The sequence below is a fragment of the Pocillopora damicornis genome, chromosome 14 (assembly GCF_964200805.1).
Source record: "Pocillopora damicornis chromosome 14, jaPocDami1.2, whole genome shotgun sequence".
In the NCBI taxonomy this organism is placed as follows: Eukaryota; Metazoa; Cnidaria; class Anthozoa; order Scleractinia; family Pocilloporidae; genus Pocillopora; species Pocillopora damicornis.
Genome location: NC_142683.1, coordinates 3,713,238 through 3,740,349, shown reverse-complemented (window position 1 = coordinate 3,740,349; position 27,112 = coordinate 3,713,238). Strand labels below are relative to the sequence as shown.

Genomic DNA, 27,112 nt, shown 5'->3' with positions numbered 1-27,112 from the left:
AGACAGACTGGAGTAAAAAAAAAAAAAATGAAAAAAAAAAACACCGACAAGCATAGAAAACCTGCGGGAAGGCATGACAGCGAGAATACTCCTTTGTCGTTTAGATAGATAGATAGATAGATAGATAGATAGACGTTTATTAATAATACCTTAATAGCAGCTGGAAGCTGAATTACAAAGGTGTACAAATTATATAATAGAACTATACAATAAAATCAAACCTAAAAGGGAACTAATTTACATATGGGCCCATATACAATTGTAATAGATGTCAATTAAAATGTCTTGCGCTTGCTGGAATGAAAGTATCTCTGAACCGATTTGTTTTAAAGGAAACTCTAAATGGTCTGCGTCGTCGTAACTCCCTAAGTTGATCTCGGTTGTCGAAAGGCAGTAAGTGGTACAAACAATCCAAGGGATTGGAGACGATGTTGTTAAAGAATTTTAGGCAAAGGTCTTCCCTCCGATCCCTTAGGGTTTTCAGCTCTGCCATCTGAAGCACTTCTCTATAATGATTATCATAACCGTATATAATTTTCAAGGCTCTCTTTTGGACCCGCTCTAAACTTAAGCTCAAATAATCGGGGAGACTATAATGATAGACCTGACATCCATAAAGTAAGACGGATTGAATGCAAGCAACATAAAAATTCACTAATTCTGGTGATGGTACCTTAGCTCGCTTTAACTGAGTTAAAAAGTAAAGGCGCTTAGCGGCCTTTTTAATCATCTCAGTAACGTGAGTGTTCCACTTGAGGTTGTCTTGAAAATACACACCCAGTAATTTCACGACACTGAAGGCGCTAACCTTAGAGCCATTAATTTCTATGAGATCGTAGGAAGGAGGGGAGCGCACGAAGGAAACTCTTAGCTCATTACATTTTTTCGGATGAAGTTGAAACGAGTTAAGTGTTGACCAGGTAGCTACTTCGTTTATCATAGACTGAGCATTGCTAGGACCACCCTTGCTTATGATTTCATACACTGTCGTGTCATCTACATATTTTATACAATCACTGGCTGATGGTACTTTCAAATCATTTATCATAACCAAGAATAGCCATGGACCCAATTTTGTTCCCTGCGGTACTCCTGCTCGGACCGATCCCCACTCTGAGAGACAATCATGTGCAAGTTTGACCCTTTGTTTCCTATCTTTAAGAAAGGCTATTATCCAATTAATGATGTAAGGGTTGATGTTGTAGGTCGAGAGTTTCGATAGCAAGAGGCTGTGATCTATCAGATCGAAGGCTTTTCTATAGTCCAACGCAAAGATCCGCACGGTGTTCCCCGTTCCGTCTGTTGCTTGCGCCCAATTGTGCATCAGGTTTATCAATGCATGCGCAGTGGAGGATCCTGGAATACACCCAAATTGATCGGGTTCCAGGCGTTTCAGAAGTGCTGGTTTCACATGTTCATGGACGACGTAGTGCTCGGCAATTTTGGACAACGTTGGTGTCAGTGAAATAGGTCTCAAATCTTTCGCCGCATCTTCAACTATCTTTGTTTTGGGAAGAGGGGTGATGTTTGCACATTTCCAAAAGTCCGGTAAAGTCCCTTGACTAATCGAGGAATTGATGATACAACGAAGAGGTTGAGCGAGCTCAGGAGCGAAATCACGCAAGACCCAGTTTGGGATATTATCTGGGCCCCCAGCTTTGGAGGAGCTGACCGTACTAAGGCATTTGAAGGTAGTTTCCAGTGAAATAATGGGAGTTTTAAAACCCTCAGTGCTCACAGTTTCGATATTATCTAAAAGTGGGTCAAACGAAGCTTGAGGTTCTAGCAGAGCTGTGTTGATTTCATTAGCCAAGATCTTAAGGTTGATTGAGGTAGCTGGTTTACTTGCTAGGAGCTGATTTGCGACTCTTGTAGATGTTTTGTTCATTCCACATAACCGCCTACATTCGGACCACCACATTTTAGGATTGTTTTCGGTCAAAACGCTAACTTTAGTGTTGTAATAAGAGCGTTTGCAGAGCTTCCGTTCCCTGTTTACTTTGTTCCGGTAGTAGTGGAACAATGGTTTGTTGTCTTGGTAATATGCTCTTTGACGGTGTGCTATAAGTGCCTTGAGTTTGGGTGAAATCCATGGTGCGTCGTTTCGGTGGAACTTAACTCGCTTTTTGGGAAGGATAGAATCTAACCCTATGTGAATTAGGGCACTGAAGTGAGCATACTGTTCTTGGACGCTATCTATAGTGTCGATTAATGACCAGTCGACCCCCGTCATATAACGACCAAAAGCCTGTTTGGACTCAGCGTTAACAGTACGTGTAGTAACCGTTCTGTTTGCAGGAATATTGGCCTTCGATCTAATTTTTGGAAACAAACCAACAGTACAATGATCGGATAGTCCGAAGGGCGGGAATGGAGAAGGTTTCTCGTAGTGTTCTGTAAGATTAGTTAGCACTTTGTCGAGTGTACGATCCCCTCTTGTTGGAAAATGGACGACTTGCGTGAGGCGGAACTGCTTAATAACTGGTGAAACATTTGCCCTGTTCCAGTCGCCAGCGAGAATTATACCTGCGCCAGGGATATCACTCTCTATCCTAGAGAGAGAATCCATCATGTAATCAAGGAGGGGCTCATCTTTGGCAGGCGGTGGAGGATGGTATACTGTACCAATGATAAGGCAGCTATAACCCCGGGGCAATCGGTTGGGCGTGATTTTGGCCCACAAAACCTCAGGGCCCTCGGGGTCAGGAAACTCATAGTCCCGTAGAATTGAGAATTTGATGGAATCTTTTACATATAGAGCCACACCCCCATGTAGCTTGTGGGTCCTATCTTTGCGTATGATGTTGTAGCCACTAATGTCAACTACGCTGTCATCAATAGAATCTTTCAGCCATGTCTCCGTTATACAACAAAGATCAAACTCGTGGGTGTTCAAAAAAATACGAAGTTCATCTATTTTTGGTGCCAAACTCATTACGTTAGACACAGCTATTGACGGTACGAACTGCAAGGTGTTTTTCTTTGCGTCGATGTTTCTCTTAGGCTTGATAATAGCCAGATTATTGAAATTGACGGCTCTTTCTTCTGTGTAACGGCTCGAGGAAACACGCGTAGTTACTCTCACGGGAATTGTTGAAAGTCTCGGTAAAGCGTGATTATTGAACCGTAACGATTCATTCAAGATGGAAGAGTTATAGCAATTAACAGTTCTTGGTCTTGTGTAACTACTGGAGATGGTGCGTGTGGTTGTTCTCACGGGAATTACTGAAAGCCCCGGTAAGGTGTGATTGTTCGACTGTGAATAATTATTCAAGGTTGAAAATTCATTCGTTTCTGAAGAATATTTGCTTCGGCCTGTATTTAATTTTGTTTTAGTAAGTCTTCCGGACCGTTTCCCTCGGTACTTAAAAATTCCATCCGCTCGAATGTTCTTAAATAAAACTGACCGTCTCTCCTGAAGGCTGTAATTTTTCCGGAGCGACACCAGTTCGCGCCGAGAGTACTGTAGGGTCGTTGTTTGGCGAATTGGAGAATCAAGCTGCCGAATTAAATCTCGAGTGGCTCTCTGCCGGCTACCAATGGTGATAATAGATTGAGCAGGACCGGGGTTGGTCGAAATATCAACTAACGAAATATCAATATCGTTTCTGTTGCCATAAGGTTGTTATCAAGGATACATTAACAAGACAAACATGGCAAACCTTTGCAGTTCATCTTTGTTAGAATGTTGTCGCGCCAACACTTTAAGTTCCTCTCTGTTCTGATTGTCCTGGCTCTTTCTTAATTCATTCATTTGCCTGAAAACAATGAATAATTCAGCAATAATCACAAACACAGGCACACACTAAGATCATAGCGTAACTGTCTTGCAACAAAATTGCTAGACGAGGCAGAACCATCAAATAACCATAGCCATCCTGGTTCATCCTTTCACCACAAGTATCAAGTGGAAGACAGTCGCAGTCCTGAGGTTTGAGTTTTGGAACAAAATCCTATAATGTGCCCTTGGTAAAATACGTTTTTAAACACACCATTCTATATCATTAAATTTTCGGTTTTTCTACCATTTTTAAGTTTGGAATCCTTGAGAATCAGAGGATGGTTCCTCTCTTACTTAGCGTGTAAATCAGCCAGTGATTTCATCTTCTCCTCCTGTGAAAGTCGCATCAGCTTCTCCAGTTCCTCTTGTTTCTATGTGAAAAAGGCACGAAAAAAGAAACATTTCGAAAGTGACAGAAGACAAAAATATAGAGAACAAAAAATGGGTAAAAACACTTTAAGATGCTAAAATACACAGAACTAGGACGAGTGGAACATGATAAATTATATTTTCTAATGCATGGTGATTTGATGTGCAAGAGACAAATGTACGAATGAGTTATTTACGAACGATCCGTAACCCTTTGACTCGCTAAGAATTTCTAGCATCTAATTTCTCTATACAATTTCACCCCTGAATCACACAATAAGGCCGAAAGAATAGGAAAAATGATCACCAAATAGAAAAGCTCTTGAGTGTTAAACAAAATCTCTTTATAGCACCTTAGCAAATCTAAAGAGGACACTAAAGAGAATATGCACACAAATATTAGGATGTGAAGGGTCAATAAAGTGAATGAGCTTGAATTCATCCTTACAGGGAGAAGTTGCTTCTCGGCGAGCTCCAACTGTTCATTCAGCTGCCTTTTCAGCAGGTCAACCATAGAGTCACGATGTTGGCGTTTAAGAGCATTGATCTGAAAACAAAGCACCCTGAATTATTTTTAGTTTGGCACAGGTGGAGCAAAATTTGTTCCGTGCCTCAGGTAAGTTATGCTAACACTACTTCAACGCCCTACCTTGAAAGGAAGCAAAATAATGAACGATTAGTGCATTTTTGAAACAAAAAGAAGTCAAACTGAGTGAAACTCTGACCAAAGCACGTATGTTCAAAGATGATCGTCAAACTTGGTGCTGTGGCAAGCAGCATAGATGCACTATAGAACTTGAGATGTGGGCTAAGATGCAAGTGCCAAGGTGACCACTATAACATTTGCAATTAAGGCAAGAGACAAAGTATCGTGTCTTATTTAAGTACAACGCTATTGTGGGTAAACCAAAATAATTTCCTCCAGCTGGTTGATGGAGCGAGAGCTTTGTATTTTTGATCTAATGACCTCGTCAGTGGTCACTGTCATCTAGAATTTAATGTTTCTTTGATCTGTTGGGTTCTCCAATCATTGGTAACAGCAAGTTTTCATATTTGAAACACAGGCGGTTGAATTTTCTTTCTAGCAAACATCAACAAAACTGATTGGAAGTGTCTTCACCGTCTGCTTCAATTCCGCGAATCTGGTTGGCTTCTTTAATAAGTTCACAAAAAAAAATTGTAAATTTGGTCTCTTTTCTCATTATGGCATACTACAAATCTGCGAATCTGATTGGCTCTCTCATCATGATATATCACAACTGCGAATCTGATTGGTATTCTCATGATGGTATATCATAAACCTGCAAATTTGTCTGGTTTTCTAAGGGCTTCGACAGACGAGAAATAGTGATCGACAGTTAATACTATGAAATCTTAGATTACTAGCATATTAAGTTTTTTTTTCTTTTCATGAGGTCAACAGCAAAAGAAAAAGTAAATAAAAAACGTTTCAACCCTTCTTTAGTAATTCTCTCGTTGATAGAGACTGAAGCAGGGTGGAAACGTAGTTATGCCTAAAACAACAACAAAAACAAAAACAACCAACATACAGATAAAATTTTTAACAGATAAAAAGGTACAGGCTATCGATCAGAATTTTCACAGCTGTCGAAGCCCGCGTATGGATAGCGCCTTTAAAGGCGAGTACGTACGATTGTATCCTTGTCAACACCGCCTGGCTGTACCTAAGAGTTCCAAGAAAACAAACCACAGCAGTTCCACGTGAAAATCAAATATCTTTGACACGCTACAGAATTTAGCTCCAACTGTGCAAGTTATGCTTTGCGGTGCAACTCATTTGTTACTGCTGTGCTGTTTTCTTAGCCACTTTTCAGTCTTGCAATGTTGTGCTTGCAATTACCTTATTAAAAATTACATTTGAGAATTACGAGAGTTGAAAAACGTGTTTTCGATGCTAAAGCACAATTTAAGTTTTAACCTAACGGTGCAATTAAGAATAATATAATAAGTAATCTACGAACATTACCCGAGTGATGTGTGGTTTACAGTACAGAGTTATAATCAGTGACTGGAATTAAGTTTAAGAAAGATGTTTCACACGAAGTACAGGGAAGGAAAAAGTTACAAGTCGTGGATGTCATGCAAATTAAAAGCTTAATACTAGTAATATAGCTAAAAATTTAAAAATAATAAAAGTTACAGAGTATGATCACAATACCGAGAGGAGTCAACAAACCCTGGGAAAAATGAAACCTCACATTTTCTGAGTATTACTAGGAAAGTCTAGGGACATATGAAGGGAAACGTTGTAATAATTATGAGTAATCGAGGACAAATAGGGGACATTCTAAGAATTTTTTTAAGGAAGACGTTCTTAAGAAATTCTACGTAATATTGGCCGTTTTTATGCTAGAGACGTTAAAGTTGTCTAAGACGTTAAAGTCGTCTCGAGACGACTTTAACATCTTAGACAACTTTAATGTCTCTAGCATAAAAACGTCCATTTTGAGGAACTGTGCCAGCTATGCTTTGCTACAAGAATGTGTTTTGAGATTTGTAGGATTGCGCCTTAGAATTATTGTGAAATTACGGAAATGTGTTTAGGAATGCTGGTAAACTTTAGGGATATCTCTTCAAACGTCAGGAGATTTTTAGGAACATTTCGAAATACTTCTTGGACAACAAACATTTCTGAGAATGCATACAAACATATCTAGAAATTACGGCTAATTTTGATAATAAATTCTACGAACGTTTAGGAATATTTACAAGAATATCACAAAGAATTTTTGTGAAATTTTAAGGGAAAATTTCGAGAAACGTCTGGGAAATTTCAATATCATACACTTGAACTGATTTTCTGATCAAGGGCATTGGATTTCTATGAAAAAATTCCAAGGAATATATATGGTGCCTTAAAAGAAATATTTGAAACGGGGTGGGAGTATCTGATAACACTAAGTAGTATGTCTAGAAATTGTCAGAAAAATTTAATTTCATGATATATTCGTACGTTTGGTTATTTGCAAGACTAACTTGGGTAGTTTCTGAGACTTTCCAGGAAGTTCTAAGAACTTTTAGTAAATATCTTTCAATTTCTGAAAATTTTTGGGTATATGATTTGAAATTTATAATTTCCATGATTTTGTGTTTACTTGATCAACAGATATTTTGAAATCATTTCTCACAAATTATCTGAATTAATTCAACTATTTTTCCTGTCAAATCCAATTTTGTTTTCATCATCCTTCTTTGCTGGGGTTTAATGGTTTCTTTACCTTAATTTCATGACTTTGAGCCAGGTTGTTCAGGCCTTCAACTCCCTTGCGGTAACTTTCTTCATAATTTCTGCAAAGGAGCCAACAGAACAGAATTACCTAATAATAATAATAATAATAATAATAATAATAATAATAATAATAACGATAATAACAACAACAACAATAATAATATATAATGATAATAATACGAATAATTAACAACAACAATAATAAAAAATGCTAAATAATAACTGCTTTAGTATATACCACACAAATACCAAAAAATTGGTTTATATATTTCAATGCAATGAAAATTGGTCAGAAATTTAACTCCTGACCAGTGATTTTGTCTCATTTGCTGCTCGGAGGTGAATAGCATTTGCTTATCGCTTCCAAACCAGCCAATGAGCGAGCGCGAAATGCACTATTCTCTATATGTAGTATTATTATCATTATAATAATGATAATAACAATAATAATACTTCCTTCGTATTTTCTATTCGACAAGTTGCTTACCCTTTCTTCTCCGCCTTCTTGAGTTCTTTGTCACTTTTTTTCTTGGAAGACACTTTCTCCTTATCTAGGTCTTTGATCGTCTTCTCCTGCTCCAGTAGGTGATTCTTTTGAAGTTTGTCTTTATCCTGAGGTAAAAAAAAACAACATCTTAGGCTAAATTCTTAGAATGGTTAATTTGGTATCACTCAACAATACACCCTTATAAACTTTTAAAGCTCTCTTACCTTCTCGTGTCTTTTGACCAAGATGTCCATTTCTTTCTGGTGTTTTTGGTTCAGTTTTAAAAATGGCTGATGAATAAAATAGAAATGAGCTCCAAGGCAGAACAAACAGAAGAGGATTATAATAAGAAATAACGGACTAGGGTAAACAATAAGTTTCTTGTCCCTAATTTCAAATCATTTGGCAAATAAATATTGAAAATCCTGACTATATACAGAGAGAGGCCGGCAAAGAGTATTAAAGTGCATGCGACAACCCCTAAAGGTATTGTGGGTAGTTTTCAAATCACGGTTCCTTAAACTCAGGATTTCAGGGAAATCTGGGAAAGCATCACTGTGAGGACGATACATCGCGAGTTTGATGTGCTAATTCCTTTAATTATTTATTTCAATTATTAACATTCATTACCAGATACTCAGATTACCTTACGAGATAAATAGCTGTATATCTATCATGATAACTCTGAAAAGTGACGATTACAACAACAAATTTCTTTCACACTGATGTATGACCGACTAGGAAGACGCATCTGTCAAGATGTCAAATGCTTCCTTTTGAAAAAAGAATCTGTCATTTTTCTGTAACTTTCTAGACTGGAGGATGATATGATGTGTGTTCTGGAAAACAACTTATAGATCACAAATCTCTATTTATTTTGGAGTATGTTCAATCATATTTACATGAAAAAGAACTGGCATTACAGAAAGTTGCTGTTCTCGTGTACAAGGGAGAGAGATAACTCAGATCTTTGTTGAACTGCTTCGTGATTTTCAACATCAGATGTCTCAAACCTGTCAAGAGGTGAAACTATTTTTGAAACGAATAGTAAAATTTTCTATTCAAAATAAAAGATATTTCTCACCTTGCGTTCCTTCAGTTCTCTGACGGATGCAGGTTCTACTTTGGTGTCTGAAATTCAGTAAATTACCTCTCTCAGTGAAACAAAAATACATTTTATTAATCAAACATACCACACTAGAAAGAGCATTTGGGGGAACATAGAAGAAAACAGCTGAGAAACAAGCACTAAAGTAATGACAATTTCTAATACTGAGATTTAATTGTACGTTTTACAGTTGCATGCTTGGTTTTCAAGCCTTTGAACAGGAGTGAGGCTATGGGTAACCTTGCTACGATACAAATCTTGCTGTTTTTCAAATGGAAATTACTTTGTTATCACGCTAACTAGATACTGGTCTCTATCACAACAAGGTCACCTTCAGCCTCACTCCAAATCAAAGGCTTCGCAACTAAGCACATAACTGTAAAATGGCCTATTCAGGTTTCCGCTGGACCTAAAGCAAACCCCGACGACGACAGCAACGAGAACTGCAATTTGGACGTGGCAATAACAATAGATCAATGGACAGAACAAGAGCTCCGCATGTGCGTTTTTAAACTTTTTACAGTTCTTGGTTGTTCTCTGCAAAATACCAATGTGAAATCACCAAAACTCGCGCGGTCTGAGAACGGAAACTTCCACGGCTAATCACTTGAGTTTCCATTGGCACCCAGTGCTCCTCCCACACGTTGGGCTGAAGTTGAGGTGTGGCTCCGAAAGAGACGGTGAACACATCCAGGCATTCGCAAAATTTAATTAAAAATATTTATTCGTTACTTAATCCCAGTCTTCCTTGGCATTGCCGTCTTGACTGCCTAAGTCCCCTAACGTTGTCACACAATATATTTTAAAAAACATATTCTCCTATGCAAGAGTGCTCAATACATCTTTTAAAATGGATGACAAAGAGGGTGTCTGAAAATGACATTGCTTGCCATCCCAGCTTCAAATAGTTTTAACCCTTCAACTCCCACAAGCGACCAACATGTAACTTCTCCCGATAGTATTCATACATTATCCAACAAACAGGTAATGAGAATTCTCAAACTTATCAAGTAGAAGTTGTCATCTGGATCTAACGCCAAATTCTCCTAACTAATTTACATGGAGATGTGAAACAGTTTGAGGGGAGAATTAACAATCAGATCTTGGGAATTAAAGGGTTAAAAAACAGAGACGGAGTGCAAGTGGCTGTGACTACGTATTGGTAGATCAGTGACGCCCTACCCGACCCTTACCATGGCAAATACAAATACCCCCCCACCACCCTTCCAATGGAGATTTTCTTAAAAACCTTAGCCCCCTTCCCACCCTCTACAAAGACCCCAGTTTTTCCAAGATTATTTGGCTGTAAAAGAATCGTTTTTTCCCTTTTGGAACCCCTCAATATACTTTCTCCACAGATAGTAACATAAATCAGTTTTTTTGCTACTTAAGGATACGAAATTATCGTCACCTCTGTTTGAAAACCTTACTCAACAGTATAAATGATTGTTTCTACAAAGTACACAATTTTTGGTTGTCAAAAAAAATTGAAATTTTATCTTATCCTGTTAGTTGTCATGTGAAACGATTGTTGCATTTAAGGCTGTATGTCGGTAAGGAACGAGAATCCTTTAAAAAGGCTCATTGTATAACAAATCTATCTATAATGATTCAACCTAACTGCAGCATTCAGTTTCAAAAAGATAAAGGCCAAGACATACTAAGGTAAAAGTCGTGGGACATGTTGGAACAATTTGCAGGATTTCAAAATGGTTTCAATTGATATTATATTAAAAAAGATAACGTGAAAAGTTACAGATGGAATAATGTGTTGCAGAACAGTTTTGAAGCGACTTGCCAGTCAACCACACTTTGCAGATTAAGTGTTAATACAAAAAAACTTTCACTGTTTGCAATTACGATATTCAGAGCCCGTTTTATCAAATTCTCATTTTGCATTATGGTCATTTACAAGGCCATCAAACATTTACTGATTGTTATAATTTAGCGATTGTTAAAGAACCTGTTATTTCACTGAGACACAAGATCGTCTTATTTAGTATGGGCAGAGGTGGAAATCAAAGTAAGTCTATATCTTAATATTTCATTATGTGTGTAAATGAAACACACAAGATTTCACGTTTTATCAACTTTAGTTTTGCAACATTCGTTTGAAATGCACTCTAATGGGTCACCTCTACCTACTTGTACGTATATAATTGAAAGGTTAACCAGTGACACCCGGAACCTTCCAGACAACAAACAGTCAATATAATTATTTTTAGCCTGAGTTCAACAAAAAGGTTACAAAAATGTTAACAAATTAAGTTACTGGAAGGTTAATTAGACTTTTAAATAAGTTTCATGTGATCAGTTATCATTATTTAAATGAACTTTCAAAGGGTAAATTAGAGACAGAAATTTCCAACCGAGTGTCGAAAGCAAAAACGAGATTACATTTGTTTTGCCTTACTTCGCTATGTGATTGGCCCGGAAACTCGCGCCACTCTCTCAACCAATCAGATGCGAAACCAAAACAAATCACAACTTGGTCGCCCGCGTTTTCCCGCGCTTTGGGCAGTTTGGTTGTTTTTACTCCGAGTTCTCATTGGCTCTTAATGTTTTTTCCTTTCTTCTGATTCGTTTTTGTGATTACTTTGGACACTCAATCGAAAAGCACTCTATATGTGGTACAGATGATAGTGAAAAACAAATTGGGTTATTCAAAAATAAATGGGCACCTACAAAAATGTCGGAATGCCATGTTTTCTTCCCTTATACTACTCCCTGAAAACAAACATTATCCTGAATTTAGAATTTGAATAATATACTTGATATAAAACGGCAAGGGAAGGGCCATCATATCTTTGACGGGAGGAGGGGAGAGGGGAGGGGAGGGGAAGGGAAGTGAAAGGGGAGGGGAGGGGAGGGAAGACGTGGGGCAACAACTAAAAAAATGCGCACTGGGAGCTACGCGAAAATAACAATTGCGCAAGTGTTCTCTACTACAGCAATTTCTTTCTTATTTCAATTGAAAAAAAAATTGCAAATGCTCTACGTATAAAAAGAGAGAGACAGAAAGGGAAACAGCTGTTTTCTTCTTTACAAGGAAAAAAATGTTCTGCCGAGAAACGAAGGCCAAACCGCTCTCGGAAATGCAATAGTCTTTCTCCGATGATGTTAGTGCACATTTTACATCTCTGGGTGCAAGTGCAGTATTAGAAGAATAATGATTATACAGTTTGTCAATGTCATTATTATTATTATTGTTATTAACGTCATCATCATCTATTTACTGAGACAAGAATTACTAGTTTTAAAATGTTAACGATTTTTCCAGAGGAGATAAGATAAATCATTCTGTGCTTGGAGATGATAATTTTAGATTAAAATTTGCTTTAACATAACACTCACTACCAGAAATAGCGCGATTTCCTACTGAGTGTCAGAATTCATCCGAGATTGCATTGGTTTTGCATCACTTCATTCTGTGATTGGTCCAAAAAAACTCGTGTCACTCTCTCAGCCAATTAGATGTAAACCTAAAACCAATCACGACTTATACCCCATTCACACCAGCAAAACATGTTTTGTTAAACTGGTTTTCATTGAATGAAAATTATAAACAGAGAACTGAAAAACTTGATTTTCCATTGGATTCAAGTACTTGCTAACTAGCATTTCCAATGTGCTACATTCAAGTCAAAAATATTCGGTTAAATAGTTTCTATGAAGAAAAAAAAAATTAAACTGTGTTTAACAAAACAACTTTTAAACATGTTTAAGCTTTGGTGTGAATGGGGCATTAGTTGCAAGAGTTTTCCCGCGCTTTAAGTAGTTGGGCTATGGAGTTCTCATTGGCTGTTGAAAGTACTTTCCTTTTCTTTGATTGGTCGTTGCGTTTATTTTCGTTTCGGTTTAACGACACTCAATCGAAAAGCGCTCTATATCGGTTAACTCCATTTCATTAATCAGATAGTTAAAGTAAATAACTTTTTAAATTAATTCATGGTATTAGTAGTCCGAAATGTGAGTAGGTTAAAATAATGTTAATTGTTAGGATCACAGCTTTAATAATTATTTATTAATGAATAAAATAAACAATGAATCTACCTACCCGATGGTTCCCATGTGGATTTGAGGCCTCAAATTTATCACATTTTTTGAAAAGAGACTGGTTCGAGTCCTTCTGATTAAATAATATCATGTTCACTCAAAAGGTTATTTTTCTTTTGTTTTAATGGTTTAGGTCCCATAGGGGGGTTAACATTAATGTTGAAAACTTTGCTGGTTACAATTTGAAACTCCAGTTTTTTGAACGACTAGAAACGATAAGAATTTTTAAAAGAGCATTTTAAGTACTAGCCACAGTAGTTTTTAACAAAGGTAAATGATGGAATTTCTTCGTTTCATGCGCAATAATTGACTTTCAGGGTCTAAAACTGAATAAATGTCATCCCATACCGGGTATGTTTATTTGCTGGTATAACTTTCAAAGATTCCTGGAACTCATTAATTTTTTCCTAAGCCGAATATGATAACAGATCAAAAACATTTTGAGCAAGAAAAAAGGAGAAAAGTTTCAAACTTTCCAGTCCCAACTATTTCTCTACCAGAAAAAAAAATACAGTTAGGTCCGTGAAAAGAAAAGTCCGTAAAAGATAGGTCCTCAAAATTATAGGGCCGTAAATAAGGCCCCTTGAAAAGTCCTCAGCCACATGAGATCCTTCAGGTACTTACCTTCAGCAGTAAAACAGATAAGAGACTGCGTCTTGCCTTCTCGTTTTTTGGTACTCCTAGATCTTTTAGCAAAAGGTCCCCTCTCTCCTGTCACAGGGGCTGCTTGGAGCGAAAGGGAACGACTCGTGATGGCATGGGGGTTGCCGCTCTTCTGTGGCTGAAGTGGTTTGATGCCAGAAATACTGTCACGGGAGCTGTCTCGCCGCAATGCCTCTCTTAGAATCATTTCTGAGCCTCGTCTTTGATTCAGAGGATTGATTTCAGCTACGAGTGAGTCTAGGAATATTAAAGGAGAGTATTTAGTTTTTTTTGTTTTCTTTGTTTTGTTTTTTTATTTTTAATAGCAACCATTTTCGGACACTGGGTTGGTAAAGTCTGTACTCGAACCCAGTAGTGGCCCATACAGCCGGATCTTACCCGGTTTCCATAGCATGAAGCGACTAGGAGTATCACTACTCCCTCAGCTTAGATGCTTGTCACTCTTATGAGTTCAAGGGTTAAACAGGATGTGTCTTCCGCGTATAATATGTTCTTGAAATATCGGGAAAAATATATATTCAAACTATTTACGGAACATCAAGCGTTTTGGGATGCAATGTTAACCTAAAAATCATTCATGTTGCCTTATCACCAGTCTTCTTCTGCGTTCTAGAGGTCATGATATTACTGAAAAACACTTAGAGGAAATGCAGTTTACAGGAAAAAAAAACTTCCTGGTTCGCAAATGCCCTTTAAGACAACAACAACAATATTCTTTATTCAACGAAGGTGACGTAATTAACCCAATGAGTTATCTAACTTACAGCCTTCACAGCAGTACAAATACATATATAAAATAATGACTTATCAGCAAAACGACTTACTGCGAGAGAAACTAAAACTAGAAATTGTATGGTTTAACACAGATATGATATGATTGCAATTGCCTCCTAATACAGTTACAATAAGGAGAAAAACGACAATAATAACAACCATTATCATCATAAACATTTGCCAATCACACCAACTTATTACAATCCCCTTACTTTGGCAATTCAAAAACATTTTTACAAAACATTACACTCACCACTCGTGCAATTTCTTTTTATTGACTTTTTCTCTGCTTTTATTGATATTGACTTCCTTGTCTCTCTTCCTGGTGCAGACTTCGCTTTTGCGTTTTCAGTTGCCTTTCCACCATCTTCTACCACAGCTTCGGGTCCTGCTGCATCCTTGAAGGATTAAAATATTACTGATTAGTAAACCACTTTAATCTCCAGTTTAATAAAGAGATCGTTATAATAAAGTTACGTTCACGATTGACGCAGTGCAAGGTTCTTATTCAAGATTTTACATGTGTGAGAGCTAGTCGTTGAAGGCCAGCAAATCCCTCTGGTCAGCTCTATTGAGCTGGTTTCTTCTGTCGTCAACTCAAGATGAGTCTAAGAATACAATAGAGATCAAAGAAAAATTTCTAGACTCAACACCACCTACTTCAAACTTAAGTGACAACCCTGCTAAAATAACTGAGTTTGCCTTCAGCTTTCGTTCTCAAAATTATTTCACAAAGCTTACACAAAAAACCGTTTTACCTAAAACCGTGCTCTTTTTACAATTGCATGGACCTTCACGACTTTGTCATCTTTCCCACAAACAGCAAAATGGAATACTCCTGCCCAAAGCTTATCCTATTGACCCGGTCGTTTCCAATTTAAGAGTATTCCATATTTCAAACCCCTACCTCTTCCATTTCCTCATCGTCTAACAAAGATTGTAACTGTTGCTGTCTTTTCTCTTCTTGATGATATGCAATGGGGTCACACAACGCATTTGCAAAATCTGTGGGAAAAAATTGCTCATCTGTTGGTTAACAGCATCTACTTAAATAGCTTCGAACAAGCGATTCTGTTATCAGAGGCTGAAGCAAACGTACCACAATTTCGTGCTATCAACAAAGCCTACTACAACCATAAAAAAGTTACCACTCCTTTCCATGCAATGTTTGAGTGTAAAGCGTAATGTTTAAGCTAGGATAGTCAACTGAAATGTCATAAACTTGTTCCTTCTGCACCAACTGTCTTACATACAACAACGTTCTTTTAGATGAATATAATTTTTTTTCGTCTCATCGCGAGCTTGGAAGAAAGCCAAAATATAATTTTCCAGTAAGGAATCGAATCCCTTTCACGCTCAGATGCTTTTCCACTGAACTGCAGAGAACTCTAACGTGAGATACGCCGTTCAAGTGACACAGCAGTCGAACGTCTGCGCATGTGCGAACATTGTAATGACTTGGTAGAGTGCTTTCGGCCTGTCAGAACCAAGTTGTTTCACATTGTTCCTACTTTCGTTACCTACTACAGATTTCTATTAAAGTTTCAATTTTTCTTTTGCTTTTTTGAGTAAACAGTGGTTGTTTCTTAAGTTTTCCTTTGAAATTTTGCGCGGGAAATTGTCACGCAGCGGGGCAAAAAGTAATAAGGAATTTAGAACATACCTTCAAATCCAGATGGAACATAGTCCTTTGTAACAATGTGCACGAATAATGTGGGGAGACAAAGAGGTTGATTAGATTCATTACGTAGCTTAATATGACGATAACCTGTCAATCAAAAATATAAGATGTTTTCCTGTTAGGATAGAACAATGAACATTTCCGACAAAGTTTTTTATTAACTAATTTTGCTGTCTACGTTCTTAACTGCAACCAGTGTCTTCTCTTCATAAGGATTCAAAACATCATCACCGACTCAGAGAGCTTTTCGATTGACTGTCGCCAAACCATGACCATAGCGATCGCAACAGCCAATCAAAACAAGGAAAATATCACGGGGAGCTAATGAGAACTCGAAGTGAAAACAAGCCAACTCCCTGAAGCGCGGGAAAACGGGAGTGAAACATTGCGATAGGTTTTAGTTTAATCTGATTGGTTGAGAAAGTGGCGCAAGTTTTCTGAACTAATCACAGAGCGAAGTAAAGCAAAATCAAAACAATCCCGGATTATTTCGACACGAATTGAAAATTGCTGTATTACTTGACTCGTCACAGTTAGAGGAATGCTTTCAGTTCACAGAGATTGAAATATAATAATTTTATTCAAGTATCAATTTACTCAGAAATTCACCTGGACTAAGACCCACTACTGGAAGTATTCTTTGGCCGATGAGTTTCCCGCTTTCTTCATATAATGCTATTCTTAAAACTGCTAGGCTGGGTAGAACAACCTGGAAGATAAACAAAGAGTGAACCACTTTGCCGTTGGGACTTTCCAAAAGGGAAGAATATCACTTTTAACTCTTTAACTCCCAAGATCTGATTGGTAATTCTCCTCTCTAGCTGATACACATTTCCTTGTAAATTGGTTACGAGAATTTGGTGTTCAAGCAAGGTAATATCCAGTACCTGATGAGTTTGAGTATTCCCACGATTTGTTTGCTGGATAATGTATGAATATTATAGGGAGAAGTTACATGTTAACTGCACTTCTGGGAGTTAAAGAGTTAACAAATAGATTCCATGTTACCATGAATCTGCTCGGTTAAAGATCACAGATGACGTCAAATCTGGATAAGAACAAGAAGGTGACACTTGAGGCGCAGCCGATTGTGTCACTGAAAAGAGAGTCCCCTATACTTTTACGTGAAGCGTGATTTGGCGATTTTTTACCTCGTGAATCGTGATTTGATTTTTTCCTCATTTGTGAATCGTGATTAAAGATATTAAGATCTTTTTGTGTCCACGTGAACTGATTTTTTGACTTAAACGTGACTCGTGAATGGAAACTGAATTAAACGTGATCCGTGAACCATTTTGTTTTGCGTGATGAATTTCCGGCTTTTTAATGAGTTGAAACGTATTGTTCTCGAACGGTTGTGGTTAAGTTTTGACCAGGGTTTTGACAGGACGTGAACTTCATATAGATCGATAAAAGTCATAAACAAGATAGCTAATGGTCCTCGAACAAATAAGATAAGACATCATGTCATCACTTGTCGCATCAGACTGGTCAAGACTAGGAATGGTAAAAATTAAATTCGTGAATTTGGTTTCTAATTTTTATGCGAAGGTTTCAAATTTCGCGTGAACATGAAAGAATTTTTGATATAATTCGCGATGCGTGAAAAGCCAAATAATACTAAGTAACTGAATTTTACAAAGGGGTGTAAGGCACCCTCAGAAAACCTAACGAAAATAATTTACCTTCTTAAACACAAAAGGTTCTTCATCATAAACTGGGTTGATAGTGTTATTTGGCACTATCTTAGTCTTGTACTTTCTTCTGACAGTGTCCGCTGGTAAGCCATACATATCTACTTCAACATATGTGCCAACTTTCTTTTCTGTGAGCCACTGCCCAGAGATAACCTGAAATGAAAGAAAAAAAACGTGAGTCTGATTCAGAATCATATACCATGCGCAGTCTTTTTCAAGCACATAGGTCAGATGCCCCCATTGCCTCTCAATCTTTAAGTGACAAAAAGCCAAATTCACTGCTATGGTACCAGAACAGCCAGTGATTGTTGATCGAATTTGCGTCGTACAAATTCCAAACAATTTACAATTCTCTACAAAGGTTCTAAAATTTGGAACTCTCTTTCTGCTTCAGCCTCTCGTTCGTCAAATCTTCTTGCTTTAAGATGAAAATGCAAGAATATTTTAGTTTAAAGATCACTGAATTGGCCGAGCCGCACATTTGCAGCTTTTATTCTTTTTTTAATATAATTTTGTAAGGGAGGTGGCCTTCCCCCATAAACTCAGTGGCTTCCTGGGTCTTCTCGCCTTTTTATAAATTATAATTCTGTATAAATTTTTCTTTATATTGTTCAAAAGGCCAATAAAATTATGAAGATGATGGTGAAGGTTGCATGGATAATCACCCAGCAACAGAAGTTATTGGAACCGGAATCCGGATCAATATCAGTATCTGGGCAACTGCCCACCTACCCCACCCCTAACTCAACATTAACCTTACCTTGTTGTCAATTGACTGTTGTTGAGTAAGGGGAGGGGTAGGTGAGCAGTTGTCCAGATACTGAAATTTGATCCCGGAATCCGCTCTGACCCTTTAAATTCCCTGCTAACCCATTTCCTTGTAAATTTAGTTATGAGAATTTTGTGTTGGATCAAGTTAACAACCTCTACCTGATAAGTTTTAATATTTTCATCACCTGTTTGCTGGATAATGTAAGGATATTATAGGGAGAAGTTTCGTGTTGATCACTTCTAGGAATTAAAGGACCAATCTTCTTTATCCTCTAAAATCCTCTTTTCGTCTTGGTTTAAAATTACCACTTTCACATTCATGAAAGAGGCAATATTCCTCCTCTAGTCGAAGGTAGTTTTGCAGGCAGCAAAAAATTACTCAAAATTTTGATTCTTTTCCTTCATGGGAACCTGAGTCTAAATTTCTAAGGTCACTGCACAACGCTATATCCCAATGGATACCCTATGAATGAAATTTAACTAACATTTTGCTTGAGAAGATCTGAACTGCCTCAAGGCCTTTCTGTTGTTCCTTACCCTAACAGTGACTGCACCAGCAATAATCCCATCCACTGTTGACTCAGCAAATGGGTCAAATGATTTATCAGCCCGACACATAAAGCTGGGCTTTAATATGTACCTTTAAGAGTGACAACATAAAACAAACTGACAATTAACAAAACTTGACTCATCACATTAAGTGTAATCCAGAAGGCACATTCGTCTACGTTTAGCGAAATTAAATGGGACTGTGTGTATTCGATTAAGACAAAATATCTTCTTCCCAAATCCTTAATCCAATTCACCAATCTCAACTTACCCACAACGGCCATTGTACTCAAAGATTCCTTGATTCAACATCATGGGTAAGTCTATCGAAGAAACCAAGAAATAAATTTCTTACATTCAAAAGAATGTTCCTAACAAACAAATTCATGTGCCAAGTTTCTCTTGCTTTATTCTCGTTGTCATCCTATAGTGAGACTGATACTTTAGCAAAGTACCATTTGTCACAATCCCCTGCTTACCAATGGCAATGGCAATCAAGAAAATGCAAACGCCTTCTGCACTTTGAAATGCAAATTACTAAACATGGTTACAAGAAAACTTGAGTTTAGGAACTATGAAACTTCTTGCACCTAAGTTAATGATGTTAGTCATTTATATAAACCGTGATATACACAAAAAAATTGGAAAACATTTTCTATCATGTTTTTGTTGTTTGCTTGTGACCAAGGTCTCGGGGAGAAAAGGAAATTCAACTCACCTAAAGTTTGATAATTAAGAGCAACTAACTGACATCCTGCATTCCAAAAAATCTGCACACGAAAAAAATCAAAGAAACAGGAACATTTGAGAACCAAGTTCTACCCTAAAATGACATTGAAATTAGCAGCTATTGGAAAAAACAAAATTGTCTGGTTTAATCTGCTGAGTTGACGTTTTTAGTGTTAGCCCTTCTCCGTTATTACGGACTCTTGCTATTAAGGAAATGCGGACACTTTCATGCCCCTCCCGCGCAACATTTCAATTATTTGTTCTTTCGCTATGGCGGACACTTTAGTACTTCGTCCAAAATCCTCACTCATATAATATAAAGCGACATTACAATAAAGTAAAATAAAGAAACCATTCTTCAATCGTGTGCGAACATGAGAATTTCCTGCTTGAGGCCGGATCTTTTTTTCCGGTTCGTGAGGCCACGTTGGAAACTTTATGTTTGCGTATGGACATATTATTTCATATGTTAGAGACAGAACAATTCAATTTTTTGTCGTACCCCGCTATTACAAACTCTCGCTATTACGAACATTACATCTCTTCCCCCCTCCCCGCCACCCCGATAGTGTCCGCAATAACGGGAGTCGACTGTAGATAGAAGAATATGCTTTATTTTTATTTACCTGGGGCATGTAATTTGCTGATCCAACTCTTGTGCCACTGGGATAAATTCTACTCAACTGACGCTTATTGTAACTGGTTGAAGTTAAGAAGAACACTGTTTTAAAGGAAACCTTACAAATAAACAGGCAAATTATTCATTAAATCCGATTAAATTATCATTCAGTAATGTTTATTAAAGGATACTTGACAAATTCCACTGGGCTTTCTTTGAGTAGGGCTGTTGCATTATTCTCCACAAAAGAGGACATCTCATAACTTCTGTTCAGCTCTGCAAAATGGATTAAAAAAATGTCATTTGACAAAATTTGAAAGTCAGATCTTTTTCCAAGTTTCTTTGTTCAGAGACCAGTCAATATTTAGGCTTGGGGGGAAGGAGAGGGGAGGGGCCAAGTATTTTGAGGGGATCACATAGTTTTCAGGAGGAACAGAGGGGGGGATCAGTTGTCACTAACAGAGTATGGGGGGGGGGGGCTATAGAAAATTGACTGCCGATGGAGGGGGCGTGTCTCAGAGCCTTATGGGAGGAATCAGGTAAATTTTACTGTAATACAAACAGATCCATAAACCCCCCCTTCCCTCCCCTCGCTACTAAGCCATGAACGTTACTAGCTTAAAACTGTCCTTGTTCAACTTGTAAAAAGTGTACTCACTTTCAGAAGTCTCAAAGCTCTTAAAATGGACGGGCTGGATGTAATTCACAAGAGCAGAAAGTTCAACCTCTGGGGCAACCTCCTCTTGATCTGCCTGCGTTAATTTCAGAGGAAATCAAACTTCAAATCAATATATTTAGGAAAAGCCCACGTATAGCAACCCCATTAAACTAGTACCACTTCAGAAAAAAAGAAAAGACAGCTTAATGCATGTGCACATGCAACTGATGATTAAGGAAAAACAGTTTAAGTCTGTATTTAACCCTTTCAAACCTTAAGAGTGACTAGAATCTAATTTCTCCTTACAATATCACCCCTGAATCACACATTACAGTCATGAGAATTGAGAAAATGGTCACCAGGGAAGAAACCTTTCGATTGGCAAACAAATTCTCCTTGTCAGCACCTTAGGAATGTATAAAAACAGCGTGGAGAATATGCATACTGATGTTGGGGTGTAAAGGGTTAAGCCAAGTGACCCATCCAGCCACAGCTTATTCTGGTTTCCTTTTAGCATGAAACGACTTGGAGCGTTACTGTCCCCCCTTCCCCTGGATGAGACGTCAGTCCATCCCAAGGTTACCCCCCCTGTATTTAATCACGCATCTCTGAAAATTCGCCATTTATACCCTCGGGTGGAGAGAAACACTGTGAGAGTAAGGTATTTTGTATAATTTTCAAGTTTGTTTTTTTTACTCAATTTGTATTTTCATCTCTGAATGCTTTTTTCCATTCTTAGGAATATTCATTGTTGATTGTATTTATTGTGCAATTACACATTTTGATTCTACGTCTGGTGTTAAATCAGTACCTTTTTGAACACAATTTTGCTCTAAGGAGATCTACTCACTTTGCTGACATCCTCCTCGTTAATAACACTGCCTCCGTTCTCAGTTATCTCTCCATCAACTTTTTCCACCTTTGTGTCACTGCTGATCACTGCAGTGGTGTCTATGGGGGTCTTTTCGACATCCACACCTACTGCAATAAAGATACCAGAAACTGTGTTACAGTACGAACTGAAGGAAGCATTTTGTAAGCTATGCTAATAGGTCTGAAAGGCATCCAATTCGGTCTCTAATCAATACGAGTGATAAGCAAATTGGACTCCCGCTGTCTGATCGTGCGATTGTGTTATCATGAGTATGATTACACACCGAGTTGGACGATACAAAGTCTTATTACCAATTAATCTTAATCATTACCATTTCCGAGAAAAAGAGAATAGCCAAGTTATGAAAGAAAGGAAAAATTTGCACCAAAAGACTGACGAAGTCCGATTGGTTGACTCAAACTACAACTATGAATGTAATTGGTTGACTTAAACTACAACTATGAATGTAATTGGTTGACTCAAACTACAACTATGAATGTAATTGGTTGACTTAAACTACAACTTTGAATGTGATTGGCTTATTGAATTTTCCAATAACAAACTGTCCGGTAACAACTCGGCAAGTGAATTAGTGGAAAATACGAGTTTTTTTTTTAAACCAATCACCATCTAGGAAATTGTAATTTTTATGGTTAACACCAATATCACCTCTCATTCCCTGGAGAAATATTTTAATTTTAAGCATCCCAGAACAGTTAAATTGCTTATGATGTTCCACTGAATGAATATAAAATACCTCACAGATTTATTACTTAAAATAATTGATGCAAATTTAACCAAAAGTGCACACTTCAGTGTAGAAATGCAAAATATCTGAGGTTACCTTCCTCACGTTTTGATGGCCTTTTCTTGTTTTTAATCACAATCTTTCTTAACAGTGCTTTTGGAGGTGGAAGGCCTTTTCCTTCTTCTAACTGTGAATCACACAAAAAGGAACAGAGATGTGAGATGAGTAATGTTTCCAGATAAAACCGTCTATATGCAGCACTACTGTGGTTTAGTTACCGACAGAAATCATCAACAAGAAATACAAAAGACAAATCTGAAAAGGATAATTTGAAAAGATTCTACCATAAACCAAAAGGGGTGCTCATTACAGAGCAGATATTGGAGAATTTTTCTGAAGCTGTACAGAATTCTCCTGCTGAGTTTTGAGGATGTAGCTTACTTCATAATTGGCTCTCTCTGAAAACTTTCTTATCAATTTACAGAGGAAGTCACTGTCCCTAGAAAATTATACTGCAAACCAAAAATAAACTAGGACACACTTACTGGGAAATCATCTAAGGGTTTGTTGAGAAGCATATCAGCAAAGATGCTGACACAGTATGCTGCCATCTTAGCTTGCTGCTTAGGACTGAAAGAAACAAGAAAGTATGCATATCTTGCACAGATATAGATGATAAGCAGTGTTAAATGACTTTCAAGTCGACTTCAAGGGAAATACGTGGTTGAGCTCAAGTTAAAAATTTTCTTCTTCATAACATCAGCTTTGATCACTTTAAAAAACAAGCAATGATTTAGATAAGAAGCTGGCTTAGCATTCATTTTACCTGCAATGATTCTCAAAGGAAAGAATAACAGGGTATTCTGATGTCTTGAAGGCACATTCTGCAATTGCTTCTATCACATCCTGTTATAAAAAAGATGAAAAACAGCATGATTTCAGGTATTTCTCATACAGGTGCAATAAAACCAAAATTACACAACAGAAACAAGCAAGCAAAACATTGAAAGAAAGACCTCTTCATTCATGCCAATACAGCCCAATAAATAATAACAATAATTATAATAGTAGTAGTGATAATAATTATGTTCAATATTTCACATTGGACTTTCCATGAGGTAACTCTCCATGTCCACTGTTTCCAAGTAAAACTGGAATTTTAGTTTTTCTGGTGGAAGGAAAACCAGTAGACCCAAAGATAAACCTTTGAAGTACAGGCAAGAACTGATGACAAACTCAACCCAGGGCAGAGGGGTGCAAGGCTAGCACTCATCACGGCGTGAGGAGAATTGAGATACTGATAGTGAAAGTCCTTAAGTCTGTTTAGCAAACCTTAAATGAGATCTGTGTACACATTGTCATTCCATGGGTGATGACAGGTTCTTGATCTTGGTCTTTTCCATCCCAACAGTCCAATTCTATACAGCGGCATCCAGCCAATAGCGCTTGTCTGTACATTTCTACTGATGATTTCCCAGTCAACTGGTGACCTAAGAAAGAAATTTCAAATTTTCTATGACCTAGAGGCTGGTCCTAATTGTGCAAGGTAGTGATAATAATTCAGGCAAACTAATTTAGGTATTGGTCAGTCTGAACTTGAGCCTAGTGGCCCAACCAGGCGGAGCTAGTCCCAGGTTCCCTGGATGGGATGCAAGTTCATCACAAGGTTGCCCCCACAGCATTTCGTTAGGCTTCCCTGACAATTTTCTGAAGCTCTATGGTCTAAAGCGAAGTGTTTTTGCCCAAGAACACAACACAATAGCCTGCATAGGTCTTGAACCCAGACCTCTCCTCCTGCAGTCCACCGCACTAACCATTGGCCACCTGTGCACATCTCCCTTTGTCATTGAAAGGTGCATTTGCCAAATTGAACAAAGTAATATCCAAAAGGTGTAAAATGTCAAATAAGTTGCTTAGGTTAATTAGCAAGTGAGGATATATTTCAGAGCAGTTTTTAATCACCTGTTAGATATGTGTTGTGTGATGAATTAATGAAATAATGTGATAGGGGCTGTGTCATGTCTTGATAACATGACAAGCGATCATGGTTGATGATGAAATTGTCATCGCTCATAAGATATCTTGTGAGTCCTTGAACAGAAAAGTGGCCTAAAAAGAGAAAAACATTCCTTCCATTAAACTACAAAATCCTGCCAAAACAGAAAATCAACATAGATGAGCACAAGAAAATGTCATAGCTTTCAACATAAAGGCACAGTGCATCAAACTGCAACCATTTTCATTCCCTTGACGACTAAAATAATTTTGCAGCAAAAGAGTAGTATTGGGAGGTCATTTGAATTAGTGCCATGTCTTAAGCAGTCATGTAAAAGGCTGTAGCATTTTAATTCCAAGGTGGCTGGTCAGAAAAAACACCAAAAAAAATAAACTACTATTGAGATCTTTTGGAAGACACTCTGACACTCTGTCACCTATACTTCATTGGATGGGGGAAAAATCTCACTCACAATGTATGACTAATTAACAAAGGTTAAAAGCTACCAGGGTGTGAAAACTAAGCTATGCAAAAAAAAAAGCCATGAACAAAGACAATTAACTACTGTAATTACTTCTTTGCAATTAATAATCATTGTGTTTGTTTTTCTAAGGCACTACACTTAGTCTTTTCAACAGTGCCAAGACTCTAAAGTTTCTGTGAGGAAAACATTTGCATAAATCATTTACTAGGTACTCATGATTCAAAAACTTAATACAAAGTTGAAGGTTTCTCAGCTATGAATTTGACAAAATGGAAAGTGCTTGAACTACTTTTATTGGTAAAATTCAATTTTCTCAGGCATCAATTATCATTTCAAAATAAAGTGTGCAACTGTCAGATTACTTCCTCTAACAACTTACCCTTCTTTGCAAAGTCTCTATTTGGTTCATATTTGTCAATTATAGCTTGAGCTTTTTCACTTGTGCAATAAGGAAAAAGGATTTCATTTAGGCGAGGGTCTCTCTGTTCATTGTTGAGAAACTCCACAAGTTGGTCCACTGTCAGGTATGGCTTCTTCTTTGCGCCACTGAGTCAATATAAATACTCATGTAAGTACAGAAACAAGTCTCACTCACACCTTAATTCTTTTCACCCTAACATCAGTATGCATATTCTCCATAATGTTCTTCACACATTTTCTAAGGTTCTGACAAGGAGAATTTGTTTAACAATCAAGAGCTTCTTGGTTAGTGATCCTTTCCTTTATTTCGTGACCCTAATGTGTGATTCAGTGGTGATGTTGTAATAAGAACTCAGATGCTTGTCAAAGGATTAAGGAGATGTATGCTCAGGAAAACCAATTTTTTTTCCCCTCTACAATTAAAATGTACTATATGAAACTAAATGACACTGACTGTGATTGAGATACTAAAGGGTAGCCCAACCTTGTGAAATTGACCAATTAGCCAATACTACCAAACTAGTGAGTGGTTCTAAGCAAATTACACGTATGCACATTCATTTTTATCATAAATTTTATTTTATCTCTATTAAACTCATAATCTACAATGAGTGGCAAAAGTAGCTGGCATGTCTCTCTTAGCTGGTGGGTGGTCAACAATCCTCTACTCAACATAACACATAGAAACCTTGCAATTCATCCCTAATAAGCTACTTAAAATTTACCCCTTTTCTCACTAAAAAATGCTGCAAAAACTTTTGCGAGGCAACATTGAAATGGGATATGTGAGGAGATTGATGAAAGTTAGAGCAAAAACAAAAATTAGTAATTATAATATATTGTGCCAAGGCTTTTGCTTCTCATAGTACATAATGAGATGTTGTAAGAAAGCTGAATAGATGTAAATGCTATTAATAATTCAATTATTATACCAAGGTTTTCAGACTTACATTTCGGCAAAGATTTTGTCAATATCTTTTCTGTCACATAGTCTGCTGTAGAATGCCCAGAATTCTTCAAAACTAAATCTATCAGGGGCAATAGTATCATTCTGAGAGAGAAGCAAAGCAATGCAGAAAAAAAAGAACAAAAGAAATTAGATTAAAACAAAAATTTAGTATAATCATTTATTAGGAAGTATGATTTTTATTATGATAGAAATTGAAAAAAAAAACAGCTACCATTTTCTATGAAAAACTGAAAATTGCTCTAATAGTGAGTTTTACAGCTGCTAAATAATGTGAAGAGACATTAAATTGCAAATCAATGACACAACTCACTTTTCCATGAGGCAAACCCACAGACTGAAGAGTATCCAGCACTCTTTTTTTATCTTCTTTGCTGGAACTCACATATTTTAAAATACTGCAATTTAAAATGAAACACAGTCAATTCAAA

General features: G+C 37.3%; 1 protein-coding gene across 9 annotated transcripts in view; it reads right to left on the bottom strand.

Annotated features, from left to right (window-relative positions):
* The window catches only part of LOC113683474 (1-phosphatidylinositol 4,5-bisphosphate phosphodiesterase beta-1), a 40,153-nt gene that overhangs the window by 3,648 nt on the left and 9,393 nt on the right, over positions 1-27,112 (bottom strand). Inside the window, exons 6-35 of one of the 9 annotated variants that reach the window (XM_089193367.1) lie at positions 26,995-27,079; positions 26,665-26,765; positions 25,674-25,840; positions 24,777-24,923; positions 24,147-24,304; positions 23,641-23,720; positions 23,360-23,444; positions 22,911-23,001; positions 22,043-22,173; positions 21,193-21,286; positions 20,726-20,810; positions 20,542-20,614; positions 19,905-19,956; positions 19,458-19,509; positions 19,175-19,277; positions 17,855-18,019; positions 16,779-16,878; positions 16,152-16,256; positions 15,396-15,493; positions 14,742-14,886; positions 13,676-13,951; positions 11,681-11,722; positions 8,972-9,018; positions 8,112-8,177; positions 7,888-8,012; positions 7,390-7,459; positions 5,803-5,835; positions 4,599-4,697; positions 4,076-4,152; positions 3,663-3,758 (exon numbers count right to left, since the gene is read on the bottom strand). In XM_089193367.1, coding sequence (XP_089049493.1) covers positions 3,663-3,758; positions 4,076-4,152; positions 4,599-4,697; positions 5,803-5,835; positions 7,390-7,459; positions 7,888-8,012; positions 8,112-8,177; positions 8,972-9,018; positions 11,681-11,722; positions 13,676-13,951; positions 14,742-14,886; positions 15,396-15,493; positions 16,152-16,256; positions 16,779-16,878; positions 17,855-18,019; positions 19,175-19,277; positions 19,458-19,509; positions 19,905-19,956; positions 20,542-20,614; positions 20,726-20,810; positions 21,193-21,286; positions 22,043-22,173; positions 22,911-23,001; positions 23,360-23,444; positions 23,641-23,720; positions 24,147-24,304; positions 24,777-24,923; positions 25,674-25,840; positions 26,665-26,765; positions 26,995-27,079 — 3,048 coding nt within the window. The remainder of the gene's footprint in view (positions 1-3,662; positions 3,759-4,075; positions 4,153-4,598; positions 4,698-5,802; positions 5,836-7,389; positions 7,460-7,887; positions 8,013-8,111; positions 8,178-8,971; positions 9,019-11,680; positions 11,723-13,675; positions 13,952-14,741; positions 14,887-15,395; positions 15,494-16,151; positions 16,257-16,778; positions 16,879-17,854; positions 18,020-19,174; positions 19,278-19,457; positions 19,510-19,904; positions 19,957-20,541; positions 20,615-20,725; positions 20,811-21,192; positions 21,287-22,042; positions 22,174-22,910; positions 23,002-23,359; positions 23,445-23,640; positions 23,721-24,146; positions 24,305-24,776; positions 24,924-25,673; positions 25,841-26,664; positions 26,766-26,994; positions 27,080-27,112) is intronic. The other 8 variants (XM_089193358.1, XM_089193359.1, XM_089193360.1 and 5 more) reach the window with 8 other exon arrangements.